Consider the following 14,151-nt stretch of genomic DNA (forward strand, 5'->3'; position numbering starts at 1 on the left):
CTCACATCAAGATTTATATTATGCATAAATAAACACTGTTGACATTTTGGCGTATGGCACTTCTAGATGTTCCTCAATATGATCTTAATTATGTTTGTTTAATTTCAATATACAATAAGCTCCAAAAAGTTTATTTTATGAATATTTAGAATTGCTAAATAATAGTCTATCCTGTATTTACTATAATTTATTTAAACATTTCTGTGTTGTTGGATATGTTTTCCAATCTATTATAATAAACAGTTTTTCAAAACTTTTTTTTAAAGATTTTATGTATTTATTTGACAGAAATCACAAGTAGGCAGAGAGAGAGAGGAGAAAGCAGGCTCCCTGCTGAGCAGAGAGCCAGATGCGGGGCTCGATCCCAGGACCCTGGGATCATGACCTGAGCCGAAGGCAGAGGCTTTAACCCACTGAGCCACCCAGGTGCCCCAAGTTTTCAACACTTTTATATTCATATCTTTTAAAAAAATATTTTATTTATTTGAGAGAGAGAGCATGAGCAGAGGAGAGAGAAGCAGGCTTCAGGGAGCCAGACATGGGACTCGATTCCATGACCCAGGGAGCATGACCTGAGCCAAAGGCAGATGGTTAACCAACTGAGCCACCCAGGTGTCCCAGGATATAAATTTTTTAAAAATTATTTTATTTATTTATTTGACAGAGATCACAAGTAGGCAGAGAGGAAGGGAAGCAAGGCTCCCTGCCAAGCAGAGAGCCCGATGCGGGGCTTGATCTCAGGACCCTGGGATCATGACCTGAGTGGAAGGCAGAGGCTTTAACCCATTGAACCACCCAGGTGCCCCCCAGGATATAAATACTTTAAATAAGGTTGTAAAAAGTAAAAGTAATACAAAGTATTACAGAAAATAAAAGAGTAAAATTAACTCATAATTTTTTCAGAGATAAACTGTTGAACTTTTGATATAATTCTTATCTTTTTTCTCTGTGAAAGTATAAATTGTATAATTTTTAAAACAAAAGGTTATAGTTTTGGTCCTGTTTAGTTTAATTAGGATTATATTATGAACATTTTCCATAGTCGCAAAAAAGTCTTTGAAATTTTAATATTAATGGTTGTATAATAATCTCTTTTTTTTAGTCAATTTTAAGGATTTTATTTATTTATTTGACAAAGACAGAGATCACCAGTAGGCAGAGAGGCAGGCAGAGAGGGAGGGGGAAGCAGGCTCCCTGCCGAGCAGAGAGCCCCATACGGGCTTGATCCCAGGACCCTGAGATCATGACCTGAGCCGAAAGCAGAGGCTTTAACCCACTGAGCCACCCAGGCGCCCCTGTATAATAATCTTATTATAGGATAATACAATTTTATTAAGCCCTATCCCTTTTCAGACACATACATTCTTTCCAGTTTTATCTATCTTCATCTATCTATCTATCTATCTTAAAGATTTTACTTGACAGAGAGAGACACAGTGAGAGAGGGGACACAAGCAGGGGGAGAGGGGGAAGCAGGCTCTCTGCTGAGCAGGGAGAGTGACAGGGGGCTTGATCCCAGGACCCTGGGATCATGACCTGAGCCAAAGGCAGACGATTAATGACTGAGCCACCCAGGTACCCCTTCTTTCCAGTTTTAAAGTACTGTTTTTAAACACCAAAAAGAAAGGTGCAAGGGGCGCCTGGGTGGCTCAGTGGGTTGGGGCCTCTGCCTTTGGCATGGGTAGTGGTCCCGGGGTCCTGGAATCGAGCCCCGCATCAGGCTCTCTGCTCAGCAGCGAGCCTGCTTCCTCCTCACTCTCTGCCTTCTTCTCTGCCTACTTGTGATCTCTGTCGGGTAAATAAATAAAATCTTTGGGGGAGAAAAAAGGTGCAGTAAACATTTCTGTTCATAAATTTTTGTGTTTCTGGTTATTTCCTTAGGGTAGAATGTCAGAAATGGAATTACTTGATCAGAGAATATGCACATTTTTAAGGATATATAATGCTAGATGCCTTCTAGAAGATGTAACCATTTCCCATCAACAGTATATGTGGATGCCATACAGTCATTTAAATGGAACAAGCCTGAGTGTGTAGTTCTTCGCTCTGAAGAAGTAGATATAAAGGCTTCCATTTTTTTTTTTAAGATTTTATTTATTTATTTGACAGATAGAGATCACAAGTAGGCAGAGAGGCAGGCAGAGAGAGTGGGGGAAGCAGGCTCCCTGCCAAGCAGAGAGCCCGACGTGGGGCTTGATCCCAGGACCCCGGGATTATGACCTGAGCTGAAGGCAGAGGCTTTAACCCACTGAGCCACCCAGGCACCCAAGGCTTCCATTTTTTAATTTATCATTTTGTGGAGATTTAGGTATTTCTCCAGACTGTTTTTTTGACCTGGCAGGTGCCTTGGCTCTTTGGGTCCTGAAATAAATTGTTGTGGTTGTTATTTAAAGGTTTTATTATTAAACATTTTATTTGTTTATTTGAGAGAGAGAGAGAGAGAGTATGCATGTGAGCACACATGTGCAAGCACAGGGAGGGGCAGAGAGAGAGGGCGAGAGAGGATCTCAAGTCGACTCTGCACAAGTCTGCATGGAGCCCAGAGTCCAATGCGGGGCTCCATCTCACGACCTGAGCTGAAATAAGAGGCGCTTAATCAACTGAGGCATCCAGGCACCCTGAAATTATTGTCTCTCAGACTTTAGTGAAGAGGAATATGGAGGATTTTCTGAATACTGTATATTCTCTATGGGGTATGTTTGTGGACCCCCCAAATCAGTGGAAGAGTAGCCGGAGAGTGACAAGTCAAATTGAGAATTTGAAAAAGAATAGGGAGAAAATGGTAGAAGATACTTAGCTACAATTTCCTCTTTTTTTTTTTTTTTTTTTTTTTTTTTTTTTTTTTTTTTATGCCTTGGGAATAATTTCTTCCAGTTAGAGTGCCAGTATTACTTGGTATCCCTGCCCATGAGAAGATCCGGGATGTTAAACTAAATGAAACCAAGAGCTGTGAATTAGGAAAGAATAATTTTTTATTTTTTATGCTTTGTACGGATCAGGGTGTCTCCTTCCCTTTAGATTTCATTGTGCCCACTAGATTATATTTATCAACTGAATAAATGAATTCATGACTAGATGAAGAGATGGGTAAAAAATAATTATAAACACGCAGAAGTCAGAATCAAAGGTTTTAAGAGAGATGTTTCTTTCATATTGTTTATTCATGATCTGATTTTTTTTTTAAGTTTAAAAAAAATATATATATATTTTTTAAGATTTATTTAATTATTTGAGAGGGAGTGCAGGGGGTCGGGCCTTGGAGAGAAAGAGAGGGTCTTTTTTTTTTTTTAACTTTTTTTTTTTTTTTTTTTAAGATTTTTTATTTATTTGACAGACAGAGATCACAAGTAGGCAGAGAGGCAGGCAGATGGAGAGTGAGAGAAGGAAGCAGGCTCCCTGCTGAGCAGAGAGCCCGATGTGGGACTCGATCCCAGGACCCTGAGATCATGACCTGAGACGAAGGCAGCGGCTTAACCCACTGAGCCACCCAGGTGCCCGAGAAAGAGAGGGTCTTAAACACACTCTGCTCTGAGTGCAGAGCCCGACATGGGGCTGATCTTCCAACCCTGAGATCACAACGTGAGCCGAAACCAAATGTTGGATGCTTAACCAACTGCACCACAGAAGCGCCCCAAGATTTTTACTTTTACTACACACAACATGGAACTTGAACTCACATGCCCCAAGATAAAGAGTTGCAGGTTCCATGGACTGAGCCAGCCAGGCACCCCTTTCTTAAAGTTTAAATAAGCAGAACTTAAAGATGCATACACATTTATGCTGACAAAAGTCAGTATCAATTTTTGATCCATAAAGCTTATTGTTGACAAGAAGATATAACATTATAACTTTTATTTTATTTTATTTTATTTTATTTAAAGATTTTATTTATTTATTTGACAGAGAGAAATCACAAGTAGATGGAGAGGCAGGCAGAGAGAGAGAGAGGGAAGCAGGCTCCCCGCTGAGCAGAGAGCCCGACGCGGGCCTCGATCCCAGGACCCTGAGATCACGACCCGAGCCGAAGGCAGCGGCTTAACCCACTGAGCCACCCAGGCGCCCAAACATTATAACTTTTAAAAGTAAATCACCTTTTGGGGCACCTGTGTGGCTCAGTTGGTCAAGCATCTACCTTTGGCTCAGGTCATGATCCCAGGGTCCTGAGATTGAGCCCCATGTCAGGCTCTCTGCTCAGCGGGGAGCCTGCTTTTCCCTCTGATTTCCCTTTCCCTCTGCCTGCTGCTTTCCCTGCTTGTGCTAGCTCTCTCTCTGTCAAATAAATAAATTTTTTTAAAAAAGTAAATCATCTTTTAATTTTTTTTTTTATAAAGATTTTATTTATTTATTTGACAGAGAGAGAGAGCACAAGTAGACAGAGAGACAGGCAGAGAGAGAGAGAGAGAGGAAAGCAGGCTCTCCACCCAGCAGAGAGCCCGATGCGGGACTCGATCCCAGGACCCTGAGACCATGACCCAAGCCGAAGGCAGCGGCTTAACCCACTGAGCCACCCAGGCGCCCCCATCATCTTTTAATTTTTTATTAAGCTTTTCATTTTAATTCCAGTATAGTTAACATAGAGTGTTCTATTAGTTTCAGGTGTATAATTTTAAAATTTTTAACCACTTCTGTAGTTACTGAAATGAAACCTGAATTAGGCTTTAGACTCCCCCTGCTGGGTAAGGATGGGGAGCAGAAAACCTACACTCTGGGTTTGAACAGTCATAGATTCCAGTGCCTTAATTGTTATCTTTAAATTTTCATGTGTGTCCTCCACAGGGAGCGTTTCCTGCTCGTTTGAAAAAAGTACTGATTGTGGGAGCGCCAATATGGTTCCGAGTGCCCTATTCCATCATCAGCCTCCTCCTGAAGGACAAAGTCCGGGAAAGGGTAAGGCAAGCTTTATTTTATTTGTAGGTGGAGGTGGTTATTTGAAGGAGGTGACAAACTTCCCATTTCTGCTGTTGAAACCTGCCAATTAATTTTTTACCTTCAATAGAATTTGTCTGGGCTGTCTCCTAAAGTGCTTTCTACTTCTATTAGTGCATCCATTTTATATTTTCTGCCTTATTCTTTACTCAGGTTAGTACAGGCTTCCTTTCCCACTGTACTGCAAGTTCCTTGAAGTTAGGAGGTAGAAATAATTTGTCTGGCACTCTCCCTCAATAGTATCTTGCATAAAGATCACAGTGAAGGAGTGTGTCCCAGGATAACTTAGGAATAACTACTCCTTCCAGAATTTAGCCTAGTGCTATACCTGTGTATTTAACAATCTCTAATAGAATTGCATTAATTGAACTGATGTTTGAATTTGTTCAGCTGGAAATACTAATCTGTCGTTTGACCACCAGTGTGGTGGAGGAGAATCTCTCAATATAATTCTTTATATGTCTATTTCCATTCCTGGCATTTTTCTCTTAAAACACCTTGTTGCTTCCTAACTTCAGAAATGTTGTCTTAAAAAAAAAAAGGTGTTGTCTAAAATGATCTTAATTCTGTTACTATCTCCCGAGTGTTCCAGGACTGAAAGGTTTTGGTTTTATTCATTCATTCATTTCTCACCCTTGAAAGAAAGGGCATATGAAACATTGATGTAATTTGATTATAGTTGTTATGAAATATTATTAGAGATTTTTGTAGTATAGAATTATGAGATTATATCAACAACAATGTGGATCTTTATAGTGGGGGAGACTTGTGTTGGAGAGGGGAAACTGAAGACGTTTGGCTTTGTGGAAATACTTAGGGACCTAGAGACTGAGAGTAGGAGAAATCTTTTCCAAGGTACTCTTTGATAGGACTCCTCAGGCAAATTCTTGCACTTGTTATATGTAAGTATTAATGTGTATATAAACTTAAAATATATGAGCACCTTTACAGTCCAGGTTCTGGGCCCTGGGAATAAAAAATGGAGGGAGACTTGAGAGCTCATGTTCCTGATAGGGAACACACAGGTAGACATGAGGTAGACACAGAGTTGAGAATATTGTATTGAGCAGTCAGGGAGGGCTTCACAGAAGAGGTGAGCTTTGTAGCTTGTCCATGAAGAGGGCAAGGAGGAAAAGAGGGCATTCTAAGAAGAGACAACAGCAAGAGTGACAAGCATTCCCATTTCACACAAACTTTATGTCAACTAGGCCCGTTTTGTTCAGTAAGGTTGTGTCTAAGCAGAGAGCAGAATTAGGATTACTTTTCTGGCAGTTTTCCTGGGCTATCCTGTGTCTGGGTCTAGTGTTACTTTCATAGAAAACTACCTTTGAGAACATCCATACTGAACTGTGTGTGAGTAAAGCGCTAGACTTAGAGTTGGTTACCTTACTATGGGGTTGACCAAAAAAAATCACTACCTGTGCATTCTTAATAATCAAAAAGGCAAATACCTGCATGAGATGTCACTGGGAAGCATTGTTAATAGTATAAAGGCTTTGTTCAGTGTACTTTCCTTTTGAGGTATATAAAAGGGCTCCCAGGACACCTGCCTGGCTTAGTCAGTAGAGTGCATGACTCTTGATCTTGGGGTTGTGAGTTTGAGCCCCATGTTGGGTATAGAGATTAAAAATAAAATCTTAAAAAATGCAGGGGCAAATTACAGGAGTGTATTTGATATACATTCTGGGAAGTCAGACCTTTGGGGAAGTTATAGGACTTTAATCCCAGGCAGATGAAATGTAGTCTACTTCTTTTACAAGTATACCATGTATTTCAAGCAAATCTCATCCTATTCTTCAAACCTAATATAAACACATTTGTTCTTTATCTTCACTGTCTATGTTTTTTGTTCCTGTCCATACTCATGTGGTTCTTCCTGGCTTTGCAGATTCAGATATTAAAGACATCTGAGGTCACCCAGCACCTGCCCAGGGAGTGCCTTCCAGAAAACCTGGGTGGGTACGTCAAAATTGACCTCGCGTCTTGGAATTTCCAGTTTCTGCCCCAGATGAACGGCCACCCAGACCCCTTCGATGAGATCATCCTGTTCTCCCTCCCTCCTGCCTTAGACTGGGACTCAGTACATGTTCCAGGCCCCCATGCCATGACCATCCAAGAGCTGATGGACTATGTTAGCACCAGGCAAAAGCGAGGGATATATGAGGAGTATGAAGACATTCGCCGCGAGAACCCTGTTGGGACTTTCCACTGTTCTATGTAAGTAAGAAAGGTTTGGACTGACAGTGGGTCACCAACATGCTACTGGTGCGTGTTGGCAGCAGCTCCATCCACATCTCATTTCCTTAACAGAGGCTCTTGCTTGTGTTAGGAGCATGACTCTTACTCAGATGGTGGTTCTCTCATCCAGAAACAGGCACCTCCTACTCTGGTGCCTGATGCCAATACCCTATATTCTGAATTTCTGGAGGTCTTTAGTACCATCCGGAGAAACATGTAATAATGGAGGCATTTTAAGATATTTTTCTGAAATGCACTTGTTTGGGGGAAACAACAAAAATGTAGGCTCTCAATTCCTGTTTTCATTGTGATCTCTGGTCCTTTTATTTGGGCAGTTTCTTTCTAGAGCATTTATAGTATAACATTACTTTCTTAGGAGGGGTTCTGGTGCATTTAAAATAATCTACAGTCAGTAAGAGAAAAGAATTAACTCTTAGGAATTTGGCCTTTGGGATTTTCCTTGTATCTATCTATCTACAGAGCTACGTGGCTAGTTTATAACTGGTTCATAATTACTTGGTAACTATTGTTGGCCATAGGGCATAGATCATTTCTCTTAACTGCTCTCATTTTACCCTGTTGTCCCTGGCTGCTGCAGAAATTTCTGTTTCTGTGTTGAAAACTAGGGAAACTGTCCCAGGCTCAAGTTCCAGCATAGCCCAAAATCCCTTCTGTGATTTATGCAGGTTATTTCCCTTGGCTGCACCCCAGTTTTCCTGTATGTAATATATGATATTCAACTCTGATATCAACCTGTTTGTGTAGCTTAAATGTTTTAAGAATCCTTGATTCTGTGAATACCTCTTCCCCCTTGTAATTCCTGTCCAGCTTGGTCAGTGTACTGTAAAGAAGATGCAGGGAGAGAGGCTTAGACAAAGGAAAGAGGGAAAAGAATGAAACGGATAAGAGAAGAAAGAAGAAACAGTTGAGAAGAAAGTCAATAGAGGAAAATGCAAAGGGAAGGAAAAAAAAAACAGCAAGAAAGCAGAGCATATATCAAAGTGGAACAGAGTATCCTTTTCTCCCACACAGCTATTTCTTTCTTACCAGTTCACAGCCTCGATATGCATCCAGTCTTTGTCCCAATCAGTTCTTCCCCCTCTACTTTTGAATCAAGGAAGTATTATGGAGCTGAGAGGAGTACTGGGCTGCTCCAAGAGGATGCATACTTGTCTTGGGGATTCCTAACTTTGTTCTGGGGGCTTCTGCTGTGAGGTCCTTGAGATGTCATTTCTACTATTTCCCCCTTCCCTCCATTAAAAAATCAGGTTTGGATTGTCCTCTTGGCATCATCCAAACCGGCCATCATGTTATAGACAGAGAATACTTTTCAGTCCTATTGAAAGACTTGCTAGTCTTGTCCCTTGTTGAATGAATGAGTCTCCCACTTCAGGAGCTAGAATCCAGAATCCAAATTAGCTCGAGGTCTCTGTCTTATACTAAGTTCCAGTAAAACTGCTTATACAGAACAAACTATTTCTCCTTTGGACTTCTGGATTATGAAGTAGATATCAGAGTACTCATTGTTGTCAGGATGCCCATGGACCAAGAAACTTTCTTTCTCTTTTTTCTTCTCCCCTACACCATGTTTTGAAAATGATATTTTAAAATTTATCTTTTTATTATAATTGTAGATTCCCATGAAGTTGTAAGAAATAATACAGAGAGATCACATGTACCCTTTCCAGAGTTTTCCCATGGTGTCTTCTTTTATAAATATAGGATCATGTAGTATCACAACTAGGATATTGCTATTATTATCCACCAGTCTTATTCAGATTTCCCCAGTTTTAGAGTGTGTGTGTGTGTATTTAGTTCCGGGTGATTTTTAGCCCACATGTTTGTTTGTATATCTATCACCACAGTCAAGATATAGACAAATTACATCATCACATACCTCAGTCCCACCCCTCCCCATCCCTAACCCTTACAACCACTACTCTGGTCTCTGTTACTATAGTCTTTTCATTTCAAGAATGTTCTTATATAAGTAGAATCATACCATATGTAACCTTTTAGGATTGGCCTTTTTCCCTCAGTATAATTCCTTGGAGATTCACCCAAGTTATTGTTTCATGTATCAATAGTTTATCCTTTTTATTGCCAAGTACTACTCCATGGTATGAGTGGTTTGTTTAACTGTTCACCTGTTGAAGGACATCTAGGTTATTTAGAGTTTCTGGCACCTACAAGTAAAGCTGCTATGAATGATTGTATCTAGGTTTTGTATGAACATATGTTTGCATTGCTCTGGGACAAATGTCCAAGGGTGTGATGGGCATATGGTAATTAGATGTTTAGTTTGATGAGAAACTGCCCAGGTGTACCATTCGATGTACCCCCTAGCAATGTCTGAATGATCAAGTTTCTTAGCATCCTCATCAGCATTTGCTCTTGCCACCACCGTTTTTTATTTTAGTTGTCATAATAGGTGTGTAATAGGTTGGTATAATTTACATTTCCCTAATAGTTAATGATATCAAGCATCTTTCATGTGCTTATTTACCATCTGTATATTCTCTTCGCAAAATGTCATGCTTTTTTCCCTTTTTTTTTTTTTTAAAGATTTTATTTATTTATTTAACAAGAGAGAGCCACACAGCATAAGAGGGAGCACAAGCAAGGGGAATGGGAGAGAGAGAAGCAGGCTTCCTGCCGAGGAGGGAGCCGGATGTGGGGCTTGATCCCAGGACCCCAGGATCGTGACCTGAGCCGAAGGCAGACACCCAATGACTGAGCCACCCAGGCTCCCCTCAATTTGGACTTTTTATTAAACTATTGAGATTTGAGTTTTTTTTTTTTTTTTAAAGATTTTATTTATTTATTTGACAGAGAGAAATCACAAGTAGATGGAGAGGCAGGCAGAGAGAGAGAGAGAGGGAAGCAGGCTCCCTGCTGAGCAGAGAGCCCGATGCGGGACTCGATCCCAGGACCCTGAGATCATGACCTGAGCCGAAGGCAGTGGCTTAACCCACTGAGCCACCCAGGCGCCCAAGATTTGAGTTTTTAAATATAGTCTAGATACGGGTTCTTGGTTGGATGCATGGTTTGTGGGTTTTTAGTTTTTTGTTTTTTTTTTAAAGATTTTATTTATTTATTTGACAGAGAGAGATCACAAGTAGGCAGAGAGGCAGGCGGAGAGAGAAAGAGAGAGGAGGAAGCAGGCTCCCTGCTGAGCAGAGAGCCCGATGTGGGACTCGATCCCAGGACCCTGAGATCATGACCTGAGCTGAAGGCAGCAGCTCAACCCACTGAGATACCCAGGCGCCCCTGTGGGGTTTTTTTTGTTTTGTTTTGTTTTTTGTCTGTAGCTTCTCTTTATCCTCTTAACACGGCCCCTGGTGAAGCACAAGTTTTATTCTGATGAAATCCTTTAATCAGGGTTCCTTTGTATGGATCACACTCTTGATGCCAAATCTAAGAACACCTAACCCTAAATCCCAAAGATTTTCTCCTTTTTTTCCTAAACATTTTATGGTGTTATATTTCACATTTATTTAAGTCTGTGATCTGTTTGAATTAATTTTTGTATAAGGTGTAAGATTTAGGTTGATGTTGATGTTGTGTGTGTGTATGCGCACATGCACTTTTATGTGCTTGTAGATACCCAGTTGCTCCAGCACCATTTGCTGAAAAAAATCCTTCCTCCCTTGAATTGTTCTTGGGATTTTGTAAAATATCAGTTGGACTTATTTGTGTGGGAAGAGGGAATTTTTTAAAATATGGAAAAGTACAGAGTATAACATGATAAACAACTATGTTCCTGTCACCAGAATTAATACTGACAATTTTTAATATTTTGTCATATTTGCTCTATCTTTCTTTGTTATAGAAAAGAAAGAATTCATTGTAAATGCCTTCCAATCCTCACCCTCAGTTCTCCCCTGTTCGCCAGAAGCTACAACTACTATGAATATGGTGCCTTTTCCTTCCAGACTATTTTGTTTATTCTGTCACATATTTGTTGGTAGCTATGAATAATAGAATATTATTTTATATTAGATAATATTTATATTTTAGTAATTTTTTGCTTCATCAATATATATACTCCCCCCCCAAAACAAAATAGTACTGAAGAATAGGAATGATAAAATTAATGGCAGTCCTCTGCCTTACTCTTGGTTCCTCCAGGTATCCATTTTCAACTCTTTCTTTTCTTTTTTTTTTTTTTAAAGATTTATTTATTTATTTGATAGACAGAAATCACAAGGAGGCAGAGAGGCAGGCAGAGAGAGGAGGAAGCAGGCTCCCTGCTGAGCAGAGAGCCCCATGCGGGACTCGATCCCAGGACCCTGGGATCATGACCTGAGCCGAAGGCAGAGGCTTTAACCCACTGAGCCACCCAGGCTTCCCTCAACTCTTTCTTAATAGCTGTTTCTTCTGATATTTCTTCTGTGATTCTAAATAAAATGCTTGTAATACTCTTCATTGATTTTTATGTTAGGTAGGCATTTGGTGCTTATACCTTGTCTCCGGTTCACTTTTGACTGTTTTTCCAATAAAATAATGTCATATTTTTAATTAAATCAGTAGTCACTGTTTACATTATTATGACTATGTAAATTTTTTCCACTACAGAACTAGATGGGCGGCTTCTATAAAATAAAATTAAGTTTTATCAATTCAATTTTTTGTTTCTTCTAGAGTTAATTACCTAATTTTTTAAAAAGATTTTATGTATGTATTTAAGAGGGAGAGAGCACAGAGGGAGAGGGAGAAGCAGACTCCCCACCAAGCAGGGAGCCCGATGTGGGGCTTGATCCCAGGATTCTGAGATCATGACCTGAGCCGAAGGCAGAGGCTTAACCCACTGAGCCACCCAGGCGCCCACCTTTGCAATCTTTATTGCAAGTATAATCAACTCTGCCATTATAGCGTAAAAGAAGTCATGGACAGTACTAAACTGACAGGCTTAGTTGTGTTTCAGTAAAACTTGTATTTACAAAAACAAGTTGGCCAGGCTGTAGTTGCTGACTCATGCTCTAGAATGATTGTCTTATTTTCTTAATTTTTTTCTCACATTTTTCATCACTTTGACTTTTCGTTTTACTCTGGAAAATTTCTTCAGCTTTCTTTTCCATCTCTTTTATTAAAGTTTTTACTTTGGTTAGGATACTTATTTTCCAAGAGCTTTTCTTCTCTGTTCCTTTCTTATAGCATCCTGCTCTTATTTCATAGATATAGTACCTTTTTCTCTCTGAGGGTATTAATTATAGTCTTTTATTTATTTATTTTTTTAAGATTTTATTTATTTATTTGACAGAGCGAGATCATAAGTAGGCAGAGAGGCAGGTAGAGAGAGAGAGAGAGAGAGAGAGAGAGAGGAGGAAGCAGGCTCCCTACCAAGCAGAGAGCCCGACGTGGGACTCGATCCCAGGACCCTGAGATCATGACCTGAGCCAAAGGCAGAGGCCCAACCCACTGAGCCACCCAGGCGCCCTTAATTAGAGTCTTTTAGTACTTTTTCTTACTGACTCTCTCTTGTGCTTTTTCCTTACTATGTGTTTGATTGGTCTCTTTTTTTGTGTTGGAGCTTTCTGTAATTATCTGGAGGTCTCTGGCTGTTAATTTACATTATGGGGGGCGTCCTTAAAAGCTGCTTGGAAATGCTCTTTCTGTGAGTGATCTGCAAATGTAAATGATCAGCTAGCTTGTTGTTGATGTACTCCAAGTGATAGAATTCTTTCATATAGGGCTATTCACTTTCTCCAGAGAGGAATTTTCTACTTTCTTGCTTGGGAGGGTCCAAGCTTGATATAAATATAGGACAGGAGAGGACAGGGCAGGGAATTCTCACTATCATTCAGATTTTCATTTATTTCTCTGTTTTTAACCCTGTGTCTCACCTTGCTTTCCAGGATGTGGGAGTGGTGAGAGTGAGTCATTGTGTCTCTCTGTAGATACCTCTGTGGGTCCTAGTTTTCTGCATTTGACCAAGGCAGCCAATATTCCTCCATCTGTTTTCTCTCTGCCAAATGGATTTCACTCTTTGTTTGCGAATGTCTCTGCCATCATTTCGGGGTTTGTACTGATTAGTGCCTTTATTGTGATTTTACTAGATGAAGTGGAGTCAAACATATGCTGTCAACCTACCATATTAAACTGGAACTTAGGTTTCTTAGAAGCCAGATTTGTTTTTGGTGCTGTCTATACCCCTATCTCCCTCTCATTTTCTCTTTCTCTTTTTTTTTTTTTTTTTTTAAGATTTTACATATTTATTTGGCACACAGAGATCACAAGTAGGCAGAGGCAGGCAGAGAGACAGAAGGGGGAAGCAGACTCCCCACCGAGCAAGGAGCCAGACTCAGGGCTCAATCCCAGGACCCTGGGATCACGACCTGAGCCTAAGGCAGAGGCCCAACCTACTGAGCCACCCAGGCACCCCTCATTTTCTCTTTTGAATGAAAATATCTTTATTTGCCCAGGAATACACACATATTAAAAATGTTAAATGAGGGGCACCTGGGTGACTCAGTCATTAAGCATCTGCCTTTGGCTCAGGTCATGATCCCAGAGCCCAGCATCAGGCTCCCTGCTCACTGCTTCTCCCTCTCCCACTCCCCCTGCTTGTGTTCCCTCTCTCCCTGTCACTTTCTCTGTCAAATAAATAAGTAAAATCTTCAAAAAAAAAAAAAGTTAAATGATACAGAATATGGATAGATTGGATCATTGCTTCATGTCTTCAACACCAATGGTAACGGTCACCCACCTTTGCGTCGCTGGACTTTGTATGTACACATATACACTCCTTCTGCCTTTTCTGTCTTTGTTTTAGTTTGTCTGTTTCATTTTCTTCAGGTCTCCAGGAAACCTAGAGAAGAACCGCTATGGGGATGTACCCTGCCTGGACCAAACTAGAGTGAAATTGACCAAACGAAGTGGTCACACTCAGGTACACAGATAAGTGCTATCTTTTCAGGAGCACTGAGGGAAATTTTCCAAAGTGAAGCTTACTAATGCCATAGTAGAAAGAACATGAACTCTACA

General features: G+C 40.4%; 1 protein-coding gene across 1 annotated transcript in view; it reads left to right on the top strand.

Annotated features, from left to right (window-relative positions):
* The window catches only part of PTPN9 (protein tyrosine phosphatase non-receptor type 9), an 88,669-nt gene that overhangs the window by 54,325 nt on the left and 20,193 nt on the right, over positions 1-14,151 (top strand). Inside the window, exons 6-8 of the mRNA XM_032342389.1 lie at positions 4,777-4,887; positions 6,815-7,143; positions 13,963-14,056. Coding sequence (XP_032198280.1) covers positions 4,777-4,887; positions 6,815-7,143; positions 13,963-14,056 — 534 coding nt within the window. The remainder of the gene's footprint in view (positions 1-4,776; positions 4,888-6,814; positions 7,144-13,962; positions 14,057-14,151) is intronic.

This window comes from Mustela erminea, chromosome 5, assembly GCF_009829155.1.
Source record: "Mustela erminea isolate mMusErm1 chromosome 5, mMusErm1.Pri, whole genome shotgun sequence".
Taxonomy (NCBI): Eukaryota; Metazoa; Chordata; class Mammalia; order Carnivora; family Mustelidae; genus Mustela; species Mustela erminea.